This window comes from Antechinus flavipes, chromosome 2 (assembly GCF_016432865.1).
Source record: "Antechinus flavipes isolate AdamAnt ecotype Samford, QLD, Australia chromosome 2, AdamAnt_v2, whole genome shotgun sequence".
Classification (NCBI taxonomy): domain Eukaryota; kingdom Metazoa; phylum Chordata; class Mammalia; order Dasyuromorphia; family Dasyuridae; genus Antechinus; species Antechinus flavipes.
Window position 1 is genome coordinate 538,787,725 of NC_067399.1, and position 27,813 is coordinate 538,815,537.

The 27,813-nt window shown below is 34.4% G+C and overlaps 1 protein-coding gene across 1 annotated transcript in view; it reads right to left on the reverse strand.

Annotated features, from left to right (window-relative positions):
* Positions 1-27,813, reverse strand: part of IQCH (IQ motif containing H) — a 295,121-nt gene that overhangs the window by 235,199 nt on the left and 32,109 nt on the right. The window contains exon 4 of the mRNA XM_051980800.1: positions 2,382-2,499. Within this exon, the coding sequence (XP_051836760.1) occupies positions 2,382-2,499 (118 nt within the window). The remainder of the gene's footprint in view (positions 1-2,381; positions 2,500-27,813) is intronic.

The following is a 27,813-nucleotide window of genomic DNA, read 5'->3' on the forward strand; positions in this document are numbered from 1 at the left end:
TATATTGTATCTAGGATATACTGCAACATATCCAACATATAAAGGACTGCTTGCCATCTAGGGGAGGGGGTGGAGGGAGGGAGGGAAAAAAAATCGGAACAGAAACGAGTGTCAATATAAAGTAATTATTAAATAAAATTTAAAAAAACAAAAACAAAAACAAAAACAATATAATCTAGAAAAAAAAAAGAATACATCCTCATACAATATTGTTGAAGTGTATAATGATCTCCTGGTTCTGCTCATTTCACTTAGCATCAGTTCATGTAAGTCTTTCCAAGCCTCTCTGTATTCATCCTGCTGGTCATTTCTTACAGAACAATAATATCCCATAACATTCATATACCATAATTTACCCAACCATTCTCCAATTGATGGGCATCCATTCAGTTTCTAGTTTCTGGCTACTACAAAAAGGGCTGCCACAAACATTTTGGCACATACAGCTCCCTTTCCCTTCTTTAGTGTCTCTTTTGGATATAGGCCCAGTAGTAACATTGCTGAATCAAAGGGTATGCACAGTTTGATAACTTTTTGACCACAGTTCCAAATTGTTCTCCAGAATGGTTGGATCCATTCACAATTCTATCAACAATGCATCAGTGTCCCAGTTTTCCCATATCTCCTCCAATATTCATCATTATCTTTTCCTGTTATTTTAGCCAATCTGACAGGTATATAGTGGTATCTCAGAGTTGTCTTAATTTGCATTTTTCTGATCAATAATGATTTGGAACACTCATATGTGTGGAAATAGTTTCAATTTCATCATCTGAAAATTGTCTCTTCATATCCTTTGACTATTTATCAATTGGAGAATGGCTTGATTTCTTATAGAGTCAATTCTGTATATATTTTAGAAACGAGGCCTTTATTAGAACCTTTAACTGTAAAAATATTTTCCCAGTTTATTGCTTCCCTTCTAATCTTATTTGCATTAGTTTTGTTTGTACAAAGCCTTTTTAATTTGATATCATCAAAATTTTCTATTTTATGATCAGTTATGATCTCTAGTTCTTCTTTGATTGCAAATTGCTTCTTCCTCCACAAGTCTGAGAGGTAAACTATCCTATATTCTTCTAATTTATTTATAATCTTGTTCTTTATGCCTAAATCATGCACCCATTTTGAGCTTATCTTGGTGTATGGTTTAAGTGTGGGTCCATGCCTACTTTCTGCCATACTAATTTCCAGTTTTCCCAGTAGTTTTTGTCAAATAGTGAATTCTTATCCCAAAAGTTGGGATCTTTGGGTTTGTCAAATACTAGATTGCTATAGTTATTGACTATTTTGTCTTGTGAACCTAATCTATTCCACTGATCAACTAGTCTATTTCTTAGACAGTACCAAATGGTTTTGGTGACCACTGGTTTAAGATCTGGTACAGCAAGGCCACCTTCATTTCATTTTTTTTCCATTAATTCCCTTGAAATTCTTGATCTTTTGTTCTTCCATATGAATTTTGTTGTTATTTTTTCTAGGTCATTAAAATATTTTCTTGGGAGTCTGATTGGTATAGCACTAAATAAATAGATTAGTTAGGGAGTATTATCATCTTTATTATATTCACTTGGCCTATTCAAGAGCACTTAATATTTTTCCAATTATTTAAATCTGACTTTATTTGTGTAAGTGTTTTGTAATTTTGCTCATATAGTTCCTGACTTTCCTTGGGTAGATAGATTCCCAAATATTTTAAGAGCATGCTATTTCTTAACAAATAAAAGCTGGATGACACATAATGAAACCCTCATGGAAGAGATCTTAATCAAACACCTATAGGCTAAGATTCTATGATAATTTCTAAGATGGATAGGTTCCCTTTGCTAATGTCTAGAGTGACCAAAAAAAGAGCTATGGATCCATTAGACAACTGGGAAAAAACAAATAATGTAGACAGCCAACCCAACCAAAAAAGGGCAGTGCAGCCTCTCATGCCAATCAAAGACCTGAGAGATTCTTTATCAAGGAACTATAAAATGCTGTGAAACAGAGTGCTACACTTAGACTTCTGAGATTTGCCTGCTACTAAGTGCCCAATGTCTGTATATTAAATGAGGTCAAATAAAAGGTTATATGCAAAGTGTTTTGCAAACTTTAAAGTGGTATATTAAAATCATCTATTGTTATTATTATTATTACATTACTTTCTTTAAATAAAACTTCCTATTCCCGCCTATCAAAATTTAAAGTTGAAACATTAAGGCCAGTTTATTCTGCTGACTAATGAAGTAAGATTTTTCTTGGTTTCTGAGTCATAGTTTGAGCCAATAAAAATATATGGCTATTGAAAGAATTGGTTATCTCCAACACAAGAATTCTACTAAATGATAAACAAGAGTACATAGATGGTCTAGTTAGAGAATAATAAAATTTCTAACCTTTGTACCTGGAGAAATGAATGGAATGTCTTTTCCCTCTTTTTTGCCTTGCCATTTTTTACCTACACTTTCTTGTGGAAACAGAAATGCCTTCTGAGAAACACCAACTGGATGCAACCTATTTATGAAGAAATATGATTTTGAAAATGTCAATAACAATTTAAATTTTTAATTTATTTTTTAAATTATTTTACTTAAAATAAAGCTTCTTAGTAAAGATAACATTTAAGTTGGAAAAACTCAATAGATGATTAAGTCAAAGCTATCCTTGGCAAGGCCATTCTATTCTAAAACTCAAGAAGGCATCTCAAATATTAGACCTTTCAAGTCTAATGAAAGCAGTATGAATAAAAGAGTTCTATCACTTGGCTGAATTTATGTGACAAATAGCTAACAAAATTACTAGATTGTAAAATATTGTTACCATAAGAAAAATAATGTGATCATTTGGCTAATAAAGCAGAATCACTGAATAGCCCAGGTTAAATATACTAAAAAAAAAAAAAAAAAAAAAAAAAAAAAAAAGTCGTCTTTATTTAATTAAATTGTTCATAATCATTTCACTTAACAGACTCCTGTTAATGGTTTGTTTGGTTAAATTTTGTTTTCTTTTTTGACACAAAAGGTTGTATTTTCTTAAGTATTAAGTTGTATTTTTCTTATTTTCTCTTCTTGAAGGTGACTCCACCTCTCATCCCTCACTTCCATCTAATGTGGAATTTTATTAAAATAAAATTCATACTCTTCATTCATACTTTTCACATATATATAGACATACACAGACTGGTAGAAGGCAAAGTGCAACAAGCTTAAGAGACAGGATATTTGGATTCAGATTTGACTGACATTTATTAGCTTTGTAATGAACAATTCCCTTAATCTCAATTTTCTTACCTATAACATGAGAAGAAGAATATTAATTGCTATCTCACTAAGTCATTGTAGGAAAATCGTGTAATCTTAAAGCAACAAATTTATGGGAACTATTATGGGGCTAATAGGTCACTCTGTCATAAAAGTTCTTCGTAAAATAATACCATTTTAAAATTTGCCAAATTTTAAAACTTAGCCTATATATAGGACAAAACTCAACAATGTCATGACATTTCTTAAAATAATGAATTTTCACTTAAAAGTAAAATTCTACAGGCTCTGCTTAGTAGAACAGTTTATCTTTTCATCTAGCATGCTAATTTTTTATAATGAAACATAAAATAAGAATACATACCAATGAAATATAGTTATCCTAATGCTACTTACACATTGATTCTATTTATACTGGCATTCTTATATATTGCAATTTAAAAATGACCAAGACCTAGAGAAAGAGCCTGCATGTTACATTGTTATGTCTTGAATAAAGCAGAGAGATTTTTTAAAGGGGTTGATTCAAATCAAATCAAATCAATCAAAATATTACATATGATATATATATATATACATATACACACACACATATATACATATATATGTATACACACACATCCCTCTCATTTTCCAGTGGGAAAAGAGGATACCATGTAAATGAAATAGTACTAGATTAGGTGTCAGGATAGTGAGGTAAAAGTTCCAGCTCCATATTCAGGACTAATGTTTGTGACTTGTTATGTATTGGTAAAGATCTAGCTTAAAAAGGCCAAGGTTTCCCACTGCCTCCAGGGTCTTTTCCAGTTGTTCTGCCCTATGTCTTGAACCTGGACTTTAAATTCTCTGATCCCCAGTTTCCTTGCCTGAAAAATAATAATAATCTTTATATGCTATTGTGTATATCTGGAATGTCATGAATATCAAAAATACTTTCCCAAACTGTAACTGTTTAAAAAATAAAAAGATTTGGAGGCAAGTCGAGAGTCTCCTCCCACTCCCTTAACTCCCTGCTTGGAAATATATCCTCAGTTGACTCTGAAGGTCAATTTAGCATCCCTTTCTGACTTAATGGGAACTGGGGCGGAAAAAGAGAAGGAACTAGAGTTTTGATTTCATTGATATAGGAAATCTCAGATGAGGAAATTCCCTCTACCAAGGCAAATCAGCCCATTCTTTGTAATTTGTGATCTTAGAAAGTTTAAGAATTCTGCCCCACTACAATTGAATGTGACATGAAAAAGAAGCAACTCTCCTCTTCCATTCAGAGAAATTAAATAACTTGTCCAGTATCACATAACCAGTATAGGACAAAGTCAGGACATGAAATCTAGACTTCCTGACTTCAAAGACAGCTCAATCTACTATATTATCCTGGAAAAGGATATCTTGTAAATTTAAAGCAAAACCCAACTCAGAATATGTAGACCATGGCTAATTCTTCAAAAGATAGGTTCTACTTTGTCTACTTTGACAATTCTCTATGAGATTAAATTGAAAAATTCCTTGAGGATCTAATAATCTAATAATCTTTATCATCTAGTGAAAATAGCTTGGACAATAAAGGCTGTGGTGCAGCTATGTCATGAAGACAATTATTTATTTGCCTATAAGGATAAATATTTTATTTGTGTCTCCAAGGGATTGGGAGAAGATATAGTAGTGCCACAATGAGGTTTTCAGACTACATACCTTTCTCCATAGAAGGCCTGGTATTTCGTGGAAATGTAATTAACTTCTTCTTTCTTACCTTTCTGCTGATCTTCATCACCTTTTCCTATTACTTCATTTTTTTCAGTCTCTTTAATTGGCCCTTTCCCTATTCTAGTTACTCCTCCATTATTTCCTCATTCAGTTCAATTCAACCCAATGATCAACAATTTTTATGTCCTACACATGACAGACTCTGCATTAAACACTATAGAGATTATTAAAAAAAAAAAAGAAGTAGGAACCAAAGCCCCTGATCACAAAGAGTTAATTATAAAGTTGAGGAAAGATAATATATGCAAGAAGGCATTTGAAAGTTGTTGAATCAAATTGAGTACAACATCTGGAGAACTGAGACAAATATCAAGCAACATAGGTCAAACTATATATATATATAAATGCTGAATGCCTACAAAATATGGAATGATTAGATTAAGGCAAAGAGGAATACATTAATGAATATAAAAATTATTTTTAAAGATTGTGGTGAGTTTATTTAGATTCTAACCAATTTGATCAACATCCTTCTTTAAGTATATGAATATACTTTTTGGCTCCTGACTGACAGAGCACAGTCAAATTCTTGTTGGTTTTCAGTGACTACTGTTAGCCTTCTTTCAAGGAGGATGGGATTCAGAAATACTGATTCATGGGCTTCTGGCCAAGATGGTGTAGAGGAGGCACACATCTGCTTAGGCTCCATGTTTTTTCTCAGAATTTGATTCATGACAAGTCTTGTAATTAATGCTTGACTGAAAAAAAAAACCCACAGATAGTAACCAAGAGAAATCATCCTTGAAATTCGCCAGGAAAGGTCTGTTTTTGGTTGAGGGCAGGGACGGTTTTAGATCGGGTGCAGGCTGAGGGCAGGCAGCTCGCAGCCAAGCAGACCGGAGGGGGGTAGGGTGTGACCTCAGCCATCTCTGCGGGGAGAGCTTTGCTACAGAATTGGATACTTTGTCCTGGGAGCAAGCCAGTAGCCCAGGAGAGAAGCTAAAAACACCAGGGGTAAAGAATACAACCCTGAACAGTTGGAGTCTCTTGGGACCTGGCCACGCCTCCCCCACAGTGTCTCAGCATGCTCTAAGAGTCTCAAAGCACAGGTGCAACACAGCCATTGCTGTCCTATTAGTGATTCGTTGCTGCCTCTCACGATCTGTAGAGGAAGCTCGGTAATAACATCCAGCCCAAAAAAGAAAGCAGATTCCTTTTGGGTTTTTTCTTTTTTTCTTTGCTAGTTTGTCTTTGATTCTTCTCTGACAAAATGAGCAAAAAATTTAAACGGACCTTAACCATAGACAGCTTCTATATGGATAGAGAGCAGACTTTAAACCCTGAGGAGACTAAAAACAGACCATCTCCAGGTGAATCCACAAAGGAGGAGATCATCTGTTCCTCAACACAGATGACTCTCATAGAAGAAATTTTAAAAGCTCTCACAAGGGAGCTAGAAGAAAAATGGGAAAAGGAAAGGGAGATTTGGCAAGAGAGTCTGGAGAAGTCATCCCACTCATTTAAAGACAGAGTGGATAAAGAAATCAAATCCTTGAAAAATAGAATTAGTGAACTGGAAACAGAAAATAGCTCTCTAAAAAATAAAATTGGCGAAATGGAAAAAAATTCCATAGAACAAGACAACTCACTCAAAAACTCAATTGGACAATTAGAAAAAGATATTTAAAAAGTGAGTGAAGAAAATACTTCATTGAAAATCAGAATCAAACAAATGGAATTGAATGACACGAGGAGACACCAAGAATCAGTCAAGCAAAACCCCCAAAAATGAAACAATGGGAAAAAATGTCAAATACTTTCTTGGGAAAACAACAGACCTGGAAAATAGATCTAGGAGAGACAATATGAGAATTATTGGACTCCCAGAATAATATGATGAAAAAAAGGGTCTGGACACTATTTTCCAGGAAATTATCAAAGAGATCTGCCCAGAAGTCATAGAAACAGAGGGTAAAATAGATACTAAAAGGGATCCTAAAATCAAAACACTAAGAAATATAGTGGCTAAATGCCAGAAGCCTCAGATGAAGGAAAAAATACTGCAAGAGGCTAGAAAAAAACAATTCAAATATAGAGGAGCCACAATAAGAATTACCCAGGATCTAGCAGTGTCCACTTTAAAAGATTAAAGGGCCTGAATATGATATTCTGAAAGACTAAAGAACTCGGTATGCAACCAAAAATAACTTACCCAGGCAGAATCTTTTTCCAGGGAATAAGATGGACATTCAACAAAATAAGCCAATTTCATCTATTTTTGATGAAAAAAAAAAACAGAACTTAACAAAAAGTTTGATCTACAAATATAGAACTCAAGAGAAACTTAAAAAGGTAAAAAGACATCTTGGGAAATATATTTCTGCTATAAAGATGTATAACGAATACATGTATACCTTGTTCTAGAAACTAGAGGTGGAAAGGAAATTGTGCCAGAAAAAGGGGGTACTACATCTCATGAAGAGGCAAAGGAAACCTAGTATATCTAAGAGAAAGAATGGAGGGTAGGTGAACATAGTGTGTATCTTACTGCCATCAGAATTAGCTTAAAGAGAAAAATATTAGACATATTCGATTTATGGTGAAACTTCTCCCACCCCATTGAAGAGTGGGAGGGGAAAAGGGAAAAGGGAAGGAGTAAGCTAAGTGGAAGGGAATATAGAAATTGTGAGGAAAAGGGATAAGATAGAGGGAAGAATTCTAAAGTGAGGGGAAGGATACTAAAAAGAGAGGGCTGTGAGAAGCAAGTAGTGCTCACAAGTTTAATACTGGGGAAGTAGGTAAGGGGGAAGGAAGGGAGAAAAGCATAAACAGGGGTTAACAAGATGGCAAGTAATGCAGAATTGGTCATTTTAATCATAAATGTGAATGGGGTAAACTCCCCCATAAAGAGGAAGTGGTTAGCAGAATGGATTAAAAGCCAGAATCCTACAATATGTTGTTTACAGGAAACACACCTGAAGCAGGGAGATACATTCAGAGTAAAGGTAAAAGGCTGGAGAGCAGAATCTACTATGCTTCAGGTGAAGTTAAAAAAAGCAGGGGTAATCATCCTGATCTCAGATCAAACAAAAGCAAAAATTGATCTAATTAAAAGAGATAAGGAAGGGTACTATATCTTGCTAAAGGGTAGCATAGATAATGAAGCAATATCAATATTAAACATCTATGCACCAAGTGGTGTAGCATCTAAATTCTTAAAAAAGAAATTAAGAGAGCCGCAAGAAGAAATAGACACCAAAACTATAATAGTGGGAGATCTCAATCTTGCACTCTCAGAATTAGATAAATCAAATCACAAAATAAATAAGAAAGAAGTCAAAGAGGTAAATAGAATACTAGAAAAGTTAGATATGATAGATCTTTGGAGAAAACTAAATGGAGACAGAAAGAAGTACACTTTGTTCTCAGCATTTCATGGAACCTATACAAAAATTGACCATATATTAGGACATAAAAACCTCAAACTCAAATGCAGTAAGCCAGAAATTGTAAATGCATCCTTTTCAGATCACAATGCAATAAAAATTACATTCAACAAAAAGCCAGGGGAAAGTAGACCAAAAAAAAATAATTTGAAACTAAATAATCTCATACTGAAGAATGATTGAGTGAAACAGCAAATCATAGACATAATTAATAACTTCACCCAAGAAAATGACAATAATGAGACGTTATACCAAAATGTGTGGGATGCAGCCAAAGTGGTAAGAAGGGGAAATTTCATATTTCTAGTGGCCTACTTGCATAAAATTGAGAAAGAGAAGGCAAAGGAATTGGGCTTGCAACTAAAAATGCTAGAAAAGGAACAAATTAAAACCCCCCAGTCAAACACTAAACTTGAAATTCTAAAAATAAAAGGAGAGATCAATAAAATTGAAAGTAAAAAATTATTGAATTAATTAATAAAACTAAGAGTTGGTTCTATGAAAAAACTAACAAAATAGACAAACCTTAGTAAATATGATTACAAAAAGGAAAGAGGAAAATCAAATTGTTAGTCTTAAAAATGAAAAGGGAGAACTCGCCACTAATGAAGAGGAAGTTAGAGCAATAATTAGGAGTTACTTTGCCCAACTTTATGCCAATAAATTTGACAACTTAAATGAAATGGAAGAATACCTTCAAAAATATAGTTTGTCCAGATTAACAGAGGAAGACATAAATATCCTAAATAGTCCCATTTTAGAAAAAGAAATAGAACAAGTTATTAACCAACTCCCTAGGAAAAAATCCCCAGGACCAGATGGATTTACATGTGAATTCTACCAAACATTTAAAGAACAATTAACTCCAATGCTATATAAACTATTTGAAAAAATAGGGATTGAAGGAGTCCTACCAAATTCCTTTTATGACACAGACATGGTACTGATATCTAAACCAGGTAGGTTGAAAAGAGAGGAAGAAAATTATAGACCAATCTCCCTAATGAATATTGATGCTAAAATCTTAAATAAAATATTAGCAAAAAGATTACAGAAAATCATCCCCAAAATAATACACCATGACCAAGTAGGATTTATACCAGGAATGCAGGGCTGGTTCAATATTAGGAAAACTATTAGCATAATTGACTATATCAATAACCAAACTAACAAAAACCACATGATCATCTCAATAGATACAGAAAAAGCATTTGATAAAATCCAACATCCATTCCTAATAAAAACACTTGAGAGGATAGGAATAAATGGACTTTTCCTTAAACAGGAGCATATATTTAAAACCATCAGAAAGCATCATATGCAATGGGGAAAAACTGGAACCTTTCCCAATAAGATCTGGAGTAGAGCAAGGTTGCCCATTATCATCATTATTATTCAATATTGTATTAGAAACGCTAGCCTCGGCAATAAGAGCTGAGAAAGAGATGAAAGGAATTAGAGTAGGCAATGAGGAAACCAAACTATCACTCTTTGCAGATGATATGATGGTATACTTAGAGAACTCCAGAGATTCTACTAAAAATCTCTTAGAAATAATTCATAACTTTAGCAAAGTTGCAGGATACAAAATAAATCCCCATAAATCCTCAGCATTTTTATACATCACCAACAAAATCCAACAGCAAGAGATACAAAGAGAAATTCCATTCAAAATAACTGTCGATAGCATAAAATATTTGGGAATCTATCTACCAAAGAGAAGTCAGGAATTATATGAGCAAAATTACAAAAAACTTTCCACACAAATAAAGTCAGATTTAAATAATTGGAACAACATTAAGTGCTCTTGGATAGGTCAAGCGCATATAATAAACATGATGATACTCCCTAAACTAATCTATTTATTTAGTGCTATACCAATCAGACTTCCAAGAAAATATTTTAATGATCTAGAAAAAATAACAACAAAATTCATATGGAAGAATAAAAGATCGAGAATCTCAAGGGAATTAATTTTAAAAAAATCAAATGAAGGTGACCTAGCTGTACCTGATCTAAAACTATATTATAAAGTAGCAGTCACCAAAACCATTTGGTATTGGCTAAGAAATCGATTAGTTGATCAGTGGAATAGGTTAGGTTCACAAGACAAAATAGTCAACTATAGCAATCTAATGTTTGACAAACCCAAAGATCCTAACTTTTGGGATAAGAATTCATTATTCGACAAAAACTGCTGGGATAATTGGAAATTAGTATGGCAGAAATTAGCCATGGACCCACATTTAACTCTGTATACCAAGATAAGATCAAAATGGGTCCATGATTTAGGCATAAAGAACAAGATTACAAATAAATTAGAGGAACATAGGATAGTTTATCTCTCAGACTTGTGGAGGAGGAATAAATTTGTGACCAAAGATGAACTAGAGACCATTATTGATCACAAAATAGAAAATTTTGATATCAAATTAAAAAGCCTTTGTACAAATAAAACTAATGCAAACAAGATTAGAAGGGAAGCAACAAACTGGGAAAACATTTTCACAGTTAAAGGTTCTGATAAAGGCCTCATTTCCAAAATATATAGAGAGAATTGACTCTAATTTATAAGAAATCAAGCCATTCTTCAATTGATAAATGGTCAAAGGATACAAACAGACAATTTTCAGATGATGAAATTGAAACTATTTCCACTCATATGAAAGAGTGTTCCAAATCACTATTGATCAGAGAAATGCAAATTAAGACAACTCTGAGATACCTCTACACACCTGTCAGATTGGCTAAGATGACAGGAAAAAATAATGATGAATGTTGGAGGGGATGGGGATGGGGCACTGATGCATTATTGGTGGAACTGTGAACGAATCCAACCATTCTGGAGAGCAATCTGGAATTATGCCCCAAAAGTTATCAAACTGTGCATACCCCTTTGATCCAGCAGTGCTACTACTGGGCTTATACCCCAAAGAGATACTAAAGAAGGAAAAGGGACCTGTATGTGCCAAAATGTCTGCGGCAGCCCTGTTTGTAGGGGCTAGAGACTGGAAAATGAATGGATGCCCATCAATTGGAGAATGGTTGGGTAAATTGTGTATATGAATGTTATGGAATATTATTGTTCTGTAAGAAATGACCAGCAGAATGAATACAGACAGGCTTGAAGAGACTTACATAAACTGATGCTAAGTGAAATGAGCAGAACCAGGAGATTATTATATACTTCAACAACAATACTATATGAGGATGTATTCTGATAGAAGTGGATTTCTTTGACAAAGAGAAGATCTAACTCAGTTTCAACTGATCAATGATGGACAGAAGGAGCTACACCCAAAGAAAGAACACTGGGAAATGAATGCAAACTATTTGCATTTTTGTTTTTCTTCCCGGGTTATTTTTACCTTCTGAATCCAATTCTTCCTGTGCAACAAGAGAACTGTTCGGTTCTGCACACATATATTATGTCTAGGATATACTGTGACACATTTAACATGTATAGGACTGCTTGCCATCTGGGGGAGGGGGTGGAAGGAGGGAGGGGAAAAATTAGAACAGAAGTGAGTACAAGGAATAATGTTGTAAAAAATTACCCTGGCATGGGTTCTGTCAATAAAAAGTTATAATTATTAAAAAAAAAAAGGAATACTGATTCATGTTAGAAAATCTGCTTTCACTGTGGTAGTTTATTAATGTGAATGGTAAATAGCTTTCAGTCCTTTTTTTCCTTCTATCTTTTTCCTTGCATCTTTCTTGTCAAGGAGTCTTGGGGAATAGTAGGGAACTCTGCCCTCTTGCAGTTGATGGTGATATAAGAGAGAAACAAAACTGTCCCCTATCCCAAAATGGATGAATGCTTCCAGAAAAAAGAAAAAAGGCATGATACAGTTGGCAAAATACAAAAAGAAAAAGGTCTGAAAGCAATTTGTCAACTTTCTTTAAGGCTGACAGAGGGATAGTTTTTCTGATGTCTGTCCTCCTGAGTCCTATGCAGCTAAGTATCTTGATATAGTGCCAATCCAATGAAAACCAATCAGGAGCTATCTATATCTTCTAAAAAGATGCTAGTAGACACATGGGTATGTCTATATTTAATAAGATAAAAGGTATGCTTTCATGTCCACATTTCATAGGGGAATAGATGTGCTCATCAAATTAACTGGGCAAGTGTAGAGGGAGTCTCTTGATGAACACAATTATGTCCTTATCTATGTTTGGCATCATGCTTTTATTTCTATGTTTATGAGTCGAGGAAAGCCAATGAAAAACAAATGAAGAAATATGATTCAAGAGTAAGAAATAAGAAAAACTAGGGGATTGTAGACTATTAGAAGCCTCCTACCTCAATATCCTAAATAAATAGAGTCATAAAGTGCTGGTCATGGCAAGACTATAATACTAATAATAATGATACAAAAATTAAGATTGAATCATTCACATTTCAAAAAAAAGAAATTATATTCTAGCAGATAGGATATGACTAGGTGCCAATGTGGGAATCATTTCCAAACCAGTTGTCTGTAAAAATCAAAACAGATACCAAATTAGCTGAATGAAACTGCAGATTATATGAGATAATTCTCTGATTGACAATTCTAACTTGACTTATTTGACCAAGCTGCTGATAGTAAAACATGGAATAGGGATTCAATAAAGTCATTGGCAATCTATCACCATTTTCAAAGGAATTTAACATATATATACATATACACACACATATATATATCAGTTAATACAAAAAGAAAAGTCTACCTCACTCAGCTAATATTTTAATTTTTGTCAAGCAAAACCACATGGCACTCAGTGGCAACACCAGTTTTAGAGTATAAACCCTTTTGTAAAAATTGAGCAAGATAGATGACAAATTATAATTAGTATCATTTCATAAAAATCAAGCAATAGAGGGGAAATAATTTTATATTCAATTTTGTGAGATGTTCACTTAATAATGGATAATATTTATAAAGGGTTTTAAGGTTTGTTAAACATTTAACAAATATTCTCTCTTTTGATACTCTCAGCTTGTAGGATGGATGCCAGTGTAATCACTGTTTTACAGATGAAAAAACTGAGACAGACAGAGATTGAATATTTGTCTAGAGTCATACAGCTACTAAGTGTTTGAAACAGAATTCAAACTCGTTTTCCTCTCTAGGTCCAGTATTCTATTTACTATGCCATATTGCTACTCATTAGGCCAAATCATCCTAAGTATATATAAGAAAGATATTGAAAGTGGACAAGCACATAGAAAATTTAAAAGCTCAGATTTTTTTTTAATTTTTAAGCTTTTTATTTTCAAAACATATGCACAGATAATTTTTCAACATTGATCATTACATAGCCTTGTGTTTCAGATTTTCCCCTCCTTCCCCACACCTTCTCCCCTAAATGGCAAGCAATCCAATATATGTTATACATGTTAAAATACATGTTAAATCCAATATGTGCAAACATATTTATACAATTCTCTTGTTGCACAAAAAATATCAGATCAAAAAGGAAAGTAAATGCGTAAGAAAACAAAATACAAGCAAATAACAAAAAGAATGACAATACTATGTTGTAATTTTGGGATGTAGATGGCTCTCTTCATCACAAGATCATTGGAACTGGCATCAGTCATCTTATTGTTGGAAAGAGTCACGTCTATAAGAATTGATCATCGTATAATATTGATGTTGCTGTGTATAATGATCTCCTGGTTTTGTTCATTTCACTTGGCATCAGTGCATGTAAGTCTCTCCAGGCCTTTCTGAAATCATCTTGCTGATCGTTTCTTATAGAACAATAATATTCCATAACATTCATATACCATAACCTATTCAGTCATTCTCCAACTGATAGCCATTCACCCAGTTTCTTGCCACTACAAAAAGGGCTACTACAAACATTTTTTTTCCACATATGGGTCCTTTTCCTTTTTTTAAAATCTCTTTGAGATATAAGCCCAGTAGTAACACTGCTGGGTCAAAGATTATGCACAGTTTGATAACTTTTTGATCATAGTTCCAAACTGCTCTCCAGAATGGTTGGATTCATTTATAGTTCCACCACAATGTATCAGTGACCCAGTTTCCCATATCCCCTCCAACATTTGTCATTATTTTTTCTGTCATCTTAGCCAATCTGAGAGTATAGTAGTGTCTCAGAGTTGTCTTAATTTGCATTTTTCTGGTCAATAGTGATTTAGAGCACCTTTTCATATGATTAGAAATGGTTTTAATTTCTTCATCTGAAAATTGTCTGTTCATATCCTTTGACCATTTATCAATTGGAGAATGGCTTGAATTCTTATAAATTTGAGTCAATTCTCTCTATATTTTAGAAATGAGGCCTTTATCAGAACCCTTAAATGTAAAAATGTTTTCCAATTTATTGCTTCCCTTCTGATCTTGTCTGCTTTACTTTTGTTTGTACAAAAACTTTTAAACAATATAATCAAAATTATCTATTGGGTGTTCAATTATGAATTCCAGTTCTTCTATAGACACAAATTCCTTCCTTCTCCATAGATCTGAGAGGTCCTGTGTTCTTTTAATTTGCTTTTAATAGCACTCTTTATGTCTAAATCATGAACCATTTTGACCTTATCTTGGTATGTGGTGTTAGCTGTGGGTCAGTTCCTAGTTTCTTCCATATTAGTTTCCAAATTTTCCAGCAATTTTTGTTAAATAGTAAATTCTTATCCCAAAAACCAAAAGGGTTTGTCAAATACTAGATTGCAACAGTTAATGACTATTTTGTCTTGTGATCCTAACCTATTCTACTGATCAACTACTCTATTTCTTAACCAGTACCAAATGGTTTTGATGACTGATGCTTTATAATATAATTTTAGATCTGCCACATGTAGGCCACCTTCATTGGCATTTGTTTTCATTAATTCCCTTGAAATTCTTGATCTTTTACTCTTCCAGATGAACTTTGGCATTATTTTATCTAGAGCTATAAAATAATTTCGTGAGTTTGATTGATATGGCACTAAGTAAGTAGATTAATTTAGGCAATATTGTCATTTTTATTATATTTGCTCTGCCTACCTATGAACACTTGATATTTTTCTGATTATATCTGACTTTATTTGGGTGGAAAGTGTTTTGTAGTTGTTTTTGTATAGTCCTGACTTTCCCTTGGCAGATAAGATTTCCAAATATTCTATACTTTCAACAGTTATTTTCAAAGGAATTTTACCTCTTGCTTGCTGGTAATTATAATTTTGGTAATATATAATAATGGTAATATGTAAATTTTGTTGGTAATATATAAAAATTCTGATTTATGTGGATTTATTTTGTATCTTGCAATTTTGCTAAAGTTGTGAATTGTTTCTAGTAGTTTTTTAGTTGATTCTCTAAGTATACCATCATAACAGCTTGAAAGAGTGATAATTTGATTTCTTCATTACCTACTTTAATTCTTTAATCTCTTTCTCTTCTCTTATTGCCAAAGCTAACATTTCTTTTTTTTTTTATAATAACTTTTTATTGATAGAACTCATGCCAGGGTAATTTTTTACAGCATTATCCCTTGCATTCACTTCTGTTCCGATTTTTCCCCTCCCTCCCTCCACCCCCTCCCCCAGATGGCAAGCAGTCCTTTACATGTTGAATAGGTTACAGTATATCCTGGATACAATATATGTGTGCAGAACCAAACAGTTTTCTTGTTGCACAAGGAGAATTGAATTCAGAAGATATAAATAATCTGGGAAGAAAAACAAAAATGCAAGCAGTTTATATTCATCTCCCAGTGTTCTTTCTTTGGGTGTAGCTGCTTCTGCCCATCTTTGATCAATTGAAACTGAATTAGCTCTCTTTATTGAAGCGATCCACTTCCATCAGAATACATCCTCAAATAGTATCATTGTTGAGGTATATAATGATCTCCTAGTTCTGCTCATTTCACTTAGCATCAGTTCATGTAAGTCTCGCCAGTCCTCTCTGTATTCATCCTGCTGGTCATTCCTTACAGAACAATAATATTCCATAACGTTCATATACCACAATTTACTCAACCATTCTCCAATTGATGGGCATCCATTCATTTTCCAGCTTTTAGCCACTACAAACAGGGCTGCCACAAACATTTTGGCACATACAGGTCCCTTTCCCTTCTTTAGTATCTCTTTGGGGTATAAGCCCAGTAGAGACACTGCTGGATCAAAGGGTATGCACAGTTTGATAACTTTTTGAGCATAGTTCCAAATTGCTCTCCAGAATGGCTGGATGTGTTCACAATTCCACCAACAATGTATCAGTGTCCCTGTTTTCCCACATCCCCTCCAATATTCCACATTATCTTTCCCTGTCACGCTAGCCAATCTGACAGGTGTGTAGTGGTATCTCAGAGTTGTCTTAATTTGCATTTCTCTGATTAATAATGATTTGGAGCATATTTTCATATGTCTATAAATAGTTTCAATTTCTTCATCTGAGAATTGTCTGTTCATATCCTTTGACCATTTATCAATTGGAGAATGGTTTGATTTCTTATAAATTAGAGTCAATTCTCTATATATTTTGGAAATGAGGCCTTTATCAGAACCTTTGATTGTAAAAATGTTTTCCCAGTTTATTGTTTCCCTTCTAATCTTGTCTGCATTTGTTTTGTTTGTACAAAAACTTTTCAATTTGATATAATCAAAATTTTCTATTTTGTGGTCAATAGTGATCTCTAGTTCTTCTTTGGTCATAAATTCCTCCCTCTTCCACAGGTCTGAGAGGTAAACTAGCCTATGCTCTTCCAATTTATTTATAAGCTCATTCTTTATGCCTAGGTCATGAGCCCATTTTGACCTTATCTTGGTGTACGGTGTTAAGTGTGGGTCAATGCCTAGTTTCTGCCATACTAATTTCCAATTTTCCCAGCAATTTTTGTCAAATAGTGCATTCTTATCCCAGAAACTGGGGTCTTTGGGTTTGTCAAACTCTATATTATTAAAGTTATTGGCTGTTTTTGTCCTTTGAACCTAACCTATTCCATTGATCAGCTAGTCTATTTCTTAGCCAATACCAGATGGTTTTAGTAACTGCTGCTTTATAATATAATTTTAGATCTGGTACAGCTAGGCCACCTTCATTTGATTTTTTTTTTCATTAATTCCCTTGAAATTCTTGACCTTTTGTTTTTCCATATGAACTTTGTTGGTTTTTTTTCTAGTTCATCAAAGTAGTTTTTTGGGAGTCTGATTGGTATAGCACTAAATAAACAGATTAATTTAGGTAGTATTGTCATCTTTATTATATTTGCTCGCCCAATCCAAGAGCATTTAATATTTTTCCAGTTGGTTAGATCAGACTTAATTTGTGTGGAAAGTGTTTTGTAGTTTTGCAAAGCTAACATTTCTAATACAATATTGAATAGTAATGGTGACAGTGGGCAACCTTGTTTCATTCCTAATCTTAGTGGGAATGTTCTAACTTGTCCCCATTACATATGATGCTGGCTGATGGTTTTAAATAAATGCTACTGATCATTTTAAGGAAAAGTCCATTTATTCCAATACACTCTAATGAATACCTGATCAGAAAGATAAAACTGGGGACCCTGACTCAGTATTAGAAACAGGATCAGGTGCTGTTGGAAGCTCTGTCACCTATTACCCAGCTGGGATTGCATTTCTAGGGTGTAGAGGGATGGATACAGTAACAAAGGAATAGATGCACTGTGTAAGGACCAGAGTGCAGACCAGTATAGCAGTGACCAGACTTGAATGAATCACATGAATCATCCTAATTGGAAATATTTAGGCTCCCAGATTAAACTGTTAAAGTAAAAAGTCATAAAAGACAGAAGCTCAGGCCAGTTATCCTGCCACTTAGAAGTGAGGAGAGCTCAATTCTAATACACAGTTCAAAAACATAAAATAGGTTGAAAAAAAAAGTACAAACAACAAAAAAGAACATGACCATAAAAACTGCTATGATGGCAGGATAGCTCAAGAAACAAACACAGAGGTGGGCACAGCCAAGATGGCAGAGTGTCAGACTACTACTTTTATGAAAAACCTCATAATTAGTGCTTGCTTGTCAAAATCCATGAATATTGGGAGTCCAACACATCACCAAGAAAAGATAATCCTGAAAATCACCAGAAAATGTCTGTGTTTGCTCGCAGGAGGGGATGGTTAGGTCAGGTGCAGTCTCAGGAAAGTTGGCAGTGAGAGCATGGAAGGCAACTCATATTGATCAGACCTGAGAGGAGTGGGATGGTCTCAGCCAGCAGTAAATTTGTAGGGAGAACTTTACCACAGTGTGAGCTACTTTGCTCTAGCAGCAAGCCAATAGATCAGCAGAGAAACTATAAACACAGGGGGTAAAGATTATAACCCCGAAATGCTAGAGTCTCTCGGGATCCAGCACTGGGAGGGATTATGCACAATCTCAGCTTGCAACCTCTGAGCACAGTGCAGATGCTGATCACAGCATAGCCATTGCTGTCCCACTGCTGCTTCACTGCTACTTTCTGCTGTCTGTAGAAGAAGGTTGGTAATACCACACTGCCCAAAAAAGCAGACTACAGTTCTACAGTTGTTGTTGTTTTTTATTTGTTTATTTGTTTTTTTAATAAAACAAAAAAAATTTAATAGGCATATGTTAAAAATTAAGATAATACAAAATTGTTAATAGGCACACATTAAAATTAATATATAACATATAACACAAAGATTCTTAATAGGCACATATTAAAATCAACACATAATATATAACACAAAAGTGTTAATAAGCACATATTAAAATAAACATATATAACACAAAGATTGCTAATAGGCATATTAATAAGGGCATTTTGGGTGGCACAGTGGCTAGAAAGCTGGGCCTGGCATCAGGAAAACTTCTCTTTGGTTGTTGCTCAGTTGTGACAGCCATGTCCAGCCCTTGTTGTCCCCATTTGGCCTTTTCTTGGCAGAGATCTTCCCTAGTGGATCCAGTGGATCCATTTTGTCAGATAGTCAGAGGTAAAATGACTTGTCCAGGGCTAGGCAGGATGTGAGGCTAGATTTGAATTCAGTTCTTCTTGACTCCAGGTCCTGTGCTCCATCTTTTTTTTGTGTGTGTGTGAGTGGGTTGGGGAGGAAACATTTATTTGGTCACTCCAAATACAGGATTTGGAGGCACAGGAGTCAAGGGCATGTTACAGTGTGCCTGACCATGGGAAGCACAATGGCAAGTGAAAAGAATATCGACTCTGAAGATAGAGGACTTGAATGAAACACTTGAGTCTTGCAGTGTATCCTTCAATTTCTCATCTTTGTTGAAGTAGTTGTAGGAGGAGTTGGGTTGAACTGTATTCTCTTACTTTACTATGTTGTCTAGTTTCTCCTTTTTCTACTTCTCTTGATTCCTGTTGTTGGAGATCAAATTTTTTGTTTAAGTCTGGTTTTTTTCCTTAGAAACAGATGGAATTCCTCTGTTTCACTAAATGTCCATCTTCTTCCGTGAAAAAAAATACTCAGCTTAGCTGGGTAGTTTATTCTTGACTGCATTCCAAGTTCTTTTGTCTTTTGGAATATCTGATTCCAGGCCCTTCGATCCTTTAATGTTGAGGTAGCCAGATCTTGCGTGACCCTTATTGTGGCACCTCGGTATTTGAACTGTTTTTTCCTGGCTGCTTGTAAAATTTTTTCTTTAGTCTGAAAATTCTGAAGTTTGACCACAATATTCCTCGGAGTCTTTATTTTAGGATCTTTTTCAGAAGCTGTTCGATGAATTCTTTCAATGCCTATTGTCCCTTCTGGTTCTATTACTTCTGGGCAGTTCTCTTTGATGATTTCCTGTAAAATAGTATCTAGGCTCTTTTTTCATCATAATTTTCTGGTAGTCCAATGATCCTCAGGTTATCTCTCCTAGATCTATTTTCCAGGTCTGTTGTTTTTCCAAGTAAATATTTGACATTTTTTTCCAATCTTTCTTTTTTTGGTTTTGCTGGACTAATTCTTGATGTCTCAATGAATCAGTCATTTCTATTTGTTCAGTTCTGATTTTTAGTGAGTTATTTTCTTCATTAGCTTTTTTTACTTCTTTTTGTATATGTCCAATTGAGTTGTTTTGCTCTATGGAGCAAATTTCACTAATTTTTTTTTTTTTAGTGAGTTATTTTCTTTTTCCAATTCGCAAATTCTGTTTTCCTGCACTTCTTGGGAGTTTTTTATCTTTTCCAATTCACATTTTAGGAAGTTGTTGCTCTCTTGCATAGCTTCTCTTTCCTTTCCCCATTTCTCTTCTAGCTCTCTTTTAAGGTTTTTAATAGTTTCTTCTAAGAGAGCCTTTTGTATTGGAGACCAACAATTGTCTGGAGACTGTCTGCTATTAGTCTCTTCAGGGTTGAAAAGCTGTTCTCTTTATGTATAGAAACTATCAATCATTCTTTTGATTTTTTTACTCATTTTGTTAAAGCCTGTAAGGTCTGCCTTTAGAGCCAGGAGGTTACCAGCTTCCTCTGCAGAGCAGTGAAAGGTGTATGGATGGGTAGCTGTCCTGCCAGCTGGCTACAAAAAGCAGCGAGGTACTAGAGTGCTCTGGGAAAGAGTTCCCCACCCGGGAGTAACTCAGGCCTGCCGGGCAGAGCTGGGAAAGTGCCCTGAAAAGAACCCCGGCTGTGTGAGATAACGACTGCCCCGGGGCTAGATGCTGAGCACTGAGAGTTTCACTTCCCAAGCCAAAGCCTGCCCTGGGGCTTTGGGTTTGTTAGCTGAGCAGCTGAGCAGTGAATGGATTGAAGCACAGTCAGCTGGGGAGGTTCTATTGCTCCAGGCTGAGCCCTTCACTCTGCCGATTAGAGGCTGCCCAGGCTATGCCCCCCTGTCGTGCAGATTAGTAACTGCCCCCCGCAAAAGCCCCAAACTGCAGGATGTGGCCACAGGGCTGCGATAAAGTCTGCCTGAGTCACTTCCAGATTTGAGGGGTTACAGCCAGATCTCATTAGGTTCTGGCGTTTTTTAGAGGACCCTCTGTTTTAGGCTTTAATTTCTCTGCCAGTTTACTGCTTTGTAGTCAAGGCAGAGCAGTTAGCCTATAGCAGAGTCGTCTCTATAACTTCTCTAGCCACAGAGATCACCCCTGCCCCTGGTCTGCTCAGGACGCTAATCTCTCACTGCCTGTGCTAGTCTGTTCCTGGCCCCTCAGGACAAACCTTTCCTGGCGAGCTTCCAGAATTACTTTGGCTGGTAAATTGTAGTGCTTCTCATCTTCATGAACTTAAGCAGTGAAGAGCTATTTTTGAGACTGCATTAAATAGTTGATTATGAGGGGAAGGAGAGGAGCTTAGAGAATCGTGTGTGCCTGCTCTGCCATCTTGGCTCCGCCCCCAGAAGTCTGTTTATTTGTTTTGTTTTGTTTCTTTTTTGTCAAAACAAGTAAAAAGTTAAAGTGGGCTCTAACTATAGATAGCTTCTATACTGAAAGAGAGCAGACTTCAAACCCTGAGGAGATCAAAAACAGATTGTCCCTAGATGAAACCTCAAAGGAGGATCAAAGGAGGACAAGTCTCTCAAAGAAGAAATTTAAAAGGTTCTTATAAGAGAGGTAGAAGAAAAATGAGGAAAGGAAAAATGAGCTTTGGAAGAAGCTCTGGATAAGTCAAATTACTCATTAAAAGATAGAGTGGATAAAAAAATCAACTCCATGAAAAACAGAATTAGTGAATTGGAAAAAAAAAAATAGCTCTCTAAAAAAGAAAATTGGTGAAATAGAAAAAATTCCATAGAACAAAACAACTCATTTAAAAACGCAATTGGACAATTACAAAAAGAAATAAAAAAGTAAATGAAGAAAATAATTCATTACAAATAAGAATTGAACAAATGGAAATGAATAACTTGAGGAGACACCAAGAATCACTCAAGCAAAACCAAAAAAAAAATGTTAAATACTTACTTGGGAAAACAACAGATCTAGAAAATAGATCCAGGAGAGATAATCTGAGGATTATTAGACTTCCTGAAAAGCATGATGAAAAAAAAAAGCCTAGACACTTTTTTTTCAGAAAATCATCAAAGAGAACTGCTCAGATGTTATAGAAATGGAGGGTAAAATAGACATTCAAAGAATTCATCTATCACCTGCTAAAAGAGATCCAAAAATTAAAACTCCAAGAAATATTGTGGCTAAATTTTAGAACTTTCAGACCAAGGAAAAAATACTTCAAGAAGCTAGAAAAAAATAATTCAAATACAGAGGAGCCACAATAAGGATTATTCAGGATCTAGCAGCATCCACATTAAAGGATTGAAGGGCTTATAATCTGATATTCTAAAAGGCTAAGGAACTTGGTATGTAGCCAAGAATAATTTACCCAGCCAAAATGAGCATTTTCTTCCAGGGAAGAAGATGCACATACAATGAAATAGATGAATTCCATCTATTTCTAACAAAACAAACAAACAAACAAACAAACAAAAACGAAACTAAACAAAAAGTTTGACCTCCAAATATAGTACTCAAGAGAAACATAAAAAGGTTAAAAAAAAAATCTATATTTCTGTTATGAATATACATAAAGAATACATGTATAATTTGGTTTTGCTATACATAATATAATATTATATATAATATTTTATAATATAAAAAAAAAGCTAGAGGTAGAAAGGAAATTGTACCAGAAAAAGGGAAAAGTGGAGGTACTATGTCACAAAGAGGCAAAGGAAACCTATATCTGAGGGAAAGAAGGGAGGGGGATGAACATAGTGTGTATCTTACTCTCATAAGAATTGGCTTAAAGAGAAAATATTAGACATATTCTATTTACAGAGAAATTTCTCCCACCTCATTGAAAAGTGGTAGGGGAAAAATGAAAAGAGAAGCTAAATAGCTAAAAAGAAGGGACTACAGAAATTGTAAAAAGAAAGGTTTAAGAAAAAGGGAGAGTCTCTAAGGTGGGGGGAGGGATCCTAAAGAGGGAGGGCTGCCTAAGGCAAGTGGTGCTCACGGGGGAGAGGGGTAAGGGGGAAAGAATAGAGAAAAGCATAATCTGGGGTTAACAAGATGGCAGAAAATACAGAATTAGTAATTTTAACCATAAATGTGAATGGGATAAACTCCCCCATAAAGCAAAGGGGGATAGAAGGCTGGATTAAAAGTCAGAATCCTACAATATGTTGTTTATAGGGAACATAATTGAAGTAGGGTGATACATACAGAATAAATGTAAAAGGCTGGAGCAGAATCTACTATGCGTCAGGTGAAGTAAAAAAAAAAAGCAGGGGTAGCCATCCTGATCTCAGATCAAGCAAAAACAAACATTGATCTAATTAAAAGAAATAAGGAAGGGCACTATATCATGCTAAAGGTTAGCATAGATAATGAAGCAATCTCAATATTAAACGTATATGCACCAAATGGTGTAGCATCTAAATTCTTAAAGGAGAAGTTAAGAGAGTTGCAAGAAGAACTATACAGAAAAACTATAATATTGGGAAATCTGCACTCTTGGAATTAGATAAATCAAACCACAAAATAAATAAGAAAGATGTTAAATAGATAGATAAAAGTTAGGTATGATAGATCTTTGGAGAAAACTAAATGGAGACAAAAAGGAGTACACTTTCTTTTTGGCAGTTGATGGAACCTATACAAAAACTGACCATATATTAGGATATAAAGACCTCAAATTCAAATGCAGAAAGGCAGAAATAGTAAACGCATCCTTTTCAGATCACAATGCAATAAAAATTACATTCAGTAAAAAGCCAGGGGAAAATAGACCAAAAAGTAATTGGAAACTAAATAATATCATCCTAACGAATGATTGGGTGAAACAGCAAATCATAGACACAATTAATAATTTCACCCAAGAGAATGACAATAATGAGACATCATACCAAAATGTGTGGGATGCAGCCAAAGTGATAATTAGGGGAAATTTTATATCTCTTGAGGCCTACTTGAATAAAATAGAAAAAGAGAAAATCAATGAATTAGACTTACAATTAAATTAAGTTAGAAAAAGAGCAAATTAAAAACCTCTAGTCAAATGCTAAACTTGAAATTCTAAAAATAAAAGGAGAGATTAATAAAATTGAAAGTAAAAAAAACACTACTGAATTAAAAATAAAACTAAGTGTAGTGTTTTTTTTCTAAAATATGATTGTTCTCTGGGAAGCAGGTTTCTTGGGGAGGTTTCTGGAGGCAGCCTTAGTTTCAATTCAGATCAATAATCACCTCAAATGCAGCCAGGGATTTAAGTACAGTCTTTTATTGTCTCTTCCAAAATAGCCCAGTTAAGCTGTCCTTGGTTCCAATAGTTCTTGTTGCTAGTCTGCCAGCTTCTGCCTCCAGCTCTCTCTGAATCTTGGTTCTACTCCTCCAAATCCTTCGTTCTGCCCGACCGCAGTCTCTAACTTGTCAATCTCCTGAACTGAACTCACTTCACTAAATCAGCTCTTTTTATGCTCTTTTAGAGGTGTAAACTCAAAGGTTGACTCCTCCTCTGAGAGTGGGATTATGGGAGATGTGAATTCACAAAGTTACAAAGTTAACTTTGTGAATCTCTTGTACTTGTGAACTCCAATACGTGAGCTAATGTGTGAACTCTCAAACGTGTAAACATTCATAAGCATTGTTTCTATCAATTCCATTGAGTTGACACCTTGTTTCAAGTTCTGGCTCATAACAACTAAGGATTGGTTCTATGAAAAAATCAACAAAATACATAAACCCTTGGTAAATTTCATTAGAAAAAGGAAAGAGGAAAATCCAATTGTTTGTCTTAAAAATGAAAAGGGAGAACTTTCTACTAATGACAAAGAAATTAGAACAATAATTAGGAGTTACTTTACCCAACTTTATGCCAACAAATTTGATAACTTAAATGAAATGGATGAATACCTTCAAAAATATAGCTTGCCCAGATTAACAGACGAAGAAGTAAATTGGTTAAACAGTCACATTTTAGAAATAGAACAAGCTATTAATTAGCTCCCTAAGAAAAAATCCCCAGGACCAGATGGATTTACATATGAATTCTACCAAACATTTAAAGAACAATTAACTCCAATGCTATATAAACTATTTGAAAAAATAGGGATTGAAGGAGTCCTACCAAATTCCTTTTATGACACAAATATGGTACTGATACTTAAACCAGGTAGGACAAAACAGAGAAAGAAAATTATAGACCAATCTCCCTAATCAATATAGATGCAAAAATATTAAATAAAATATTAGCATTCTAATATATTTATTTCAGCATTCTTATATATCACTAACAAAATCCAACATCTAGAAATACAAAGAGAAATTCCATTTAAAGTAACTGTTGATAGTATAAAGTACTTGGGAATCTATCTACCAAAGGACAGTCAGGAACTATATGAGCAAAATTATAAAACACTTTCCACACAAATAAAGTCAGATCTAAACATATGGAAAAATATTAAGTGCTCTTGGATAGGTTAAGTGGATATAATAAAGATGACAGTAATCTATTTATAATCTAAACTAATCTATTTATTTAGTGCTATACCAATCAGACTTCCAAGAAAATATTTTAATGATCTAGAAAAAATAACAACAAAATTCATATGGAAGAACAAAAGATTAAGAATTTCAAAAGAATTAATGAAAAAAATGAAATGAAGGTGGCCTAGCTATCTAAAACTATATTACAAAGCAGCGGTCACCAGAACCATTTGGTATTGGCTAAGAAATAGATTAATTGATCAGTGGAATAGGTTAGGTTCACAGGACAAAATAGTCAATAACTATAGCAATCTAGTATTTGACAAACCAAAGATCCCAACTTCTGGGATAAGAATTCACTATTTGATAAAAACTGCTGGGAAAACTAGAAATTAGTATGGCAGAAACTAGGCATGGATCCACACTTAACACTGTACACCAAGATAAGCTCAAAATGGGTTCATGATTTAGGCACAGAGAACAAGATTATAAATAAATTAGAAAAACATAGGATAGTTTATCTCTCAGACTTGTGAAGGAGGAAGCAATTTGTGACCAAAGAACTAGAGATCATTATTTACCACAAAATAGAAAATTTTGATTATATCAAGTTAAAAAGTTTTTGTACAAACAAAACTAATTCAGACAAGATCAGAAGGGAAGCAATAAACTGGGAAAACATTTTTACAGTTAAAGGTTCTAATAAAGGCCTCATTTCCAAAATATATAGAGAATTGACTCTAATTTATAAGAAATCAAGCCATTCTCCAATTGATAAATGGTCAAATGATATGAAGAGATAATTTTCAGATGATGAAACTGAAAATATTTCTACTCATATGAAAGAGTTCTCCAAATTATTATTGATCAGAAAGATGCAAATTAAGACAACTCTGAGATACTACTACATACCTGTCAGATTGGCTAAAATAACAGGAAAAGACAATGACGAATGTTGGAGGGGATGTGGGGAAACTGGGATACTGATGCATTGTTGGTAGAGTTGTGAATGGATCCAACCATTCTGGAGAACAATTTGAAACTATGCTCAAAAAGTTATCAAACTGTGCATACCCTTTGATCCAGCAGTGTTACTACTGGATATTAAAGAAAGGAAAGGTACCTATATGTGCAAAAATGTTTGTGGCAGCCCTTTTCATAGTGGTTAGAAATTGGAAATTGAATGGATGCCCATCAGTTGGAGAATGGCTGAGTAAATTATGGTATATGAATGTTATGGAATATTATTGTCCTGTAAGAAATGACAGGCAGGATGAATATAGAGAGGCTTGGAGGGACTTACATGAACTGATGCTAAGTGAAATGAGCAGAACCAGGAGATCATTATACACTTCAACAACAATACTATATGAGGATCAACTCTGATGGAAATGGCTATCTTCGGCAATTAGAGGATCCAAGGCGGATCCAATTCAGATCCAATTGATCAGTGATGAACAGAACCAGCTATATACAGTGAAAGAACACTGGGAAATGAATATAGACTGCTTGCATTTTTGTTTTTCTTCCCAGGTTATTTTTTGCCTTTCTATATCTGATTTTTCTTGTGCAACAAGAGAACTGCATAAATATGTACACATATATTGTATCTAGGATATACTATAACATATTTAACATGTATAAGACTGCCTGCCATCTAGGGGAGTTGATAGAGGGAAGGAAGGGAAATGTTGGAGCAGAAGTGATTGCAAGGGTCAATGTTGAAAAATTACCTATGCATATGTTCTGTCAATAAAAAACTATAATAATAAAAAAGAGATAGTATTTGCTCTGCAAAAAGAAAAGAAAAGAAAAAAAAGAAACAAACACAGAAAACAATTACTTGAAAACATCTTCAAGCAAAGCCATAAAAAAAGCAGATTGGACATAAGTCCAACAAGAATTTCCAACAAGAAAATTAAAAAAAACTTAAAAAAATACAACAATATTTTAATCAAAGAAGTAGATGGAAAAATTGCAATAGTACATATTAGATATAGAAATAAATGGTAGAGGAAAAAATTAGATATCATGGAGACACAGTCAGAATTGGCA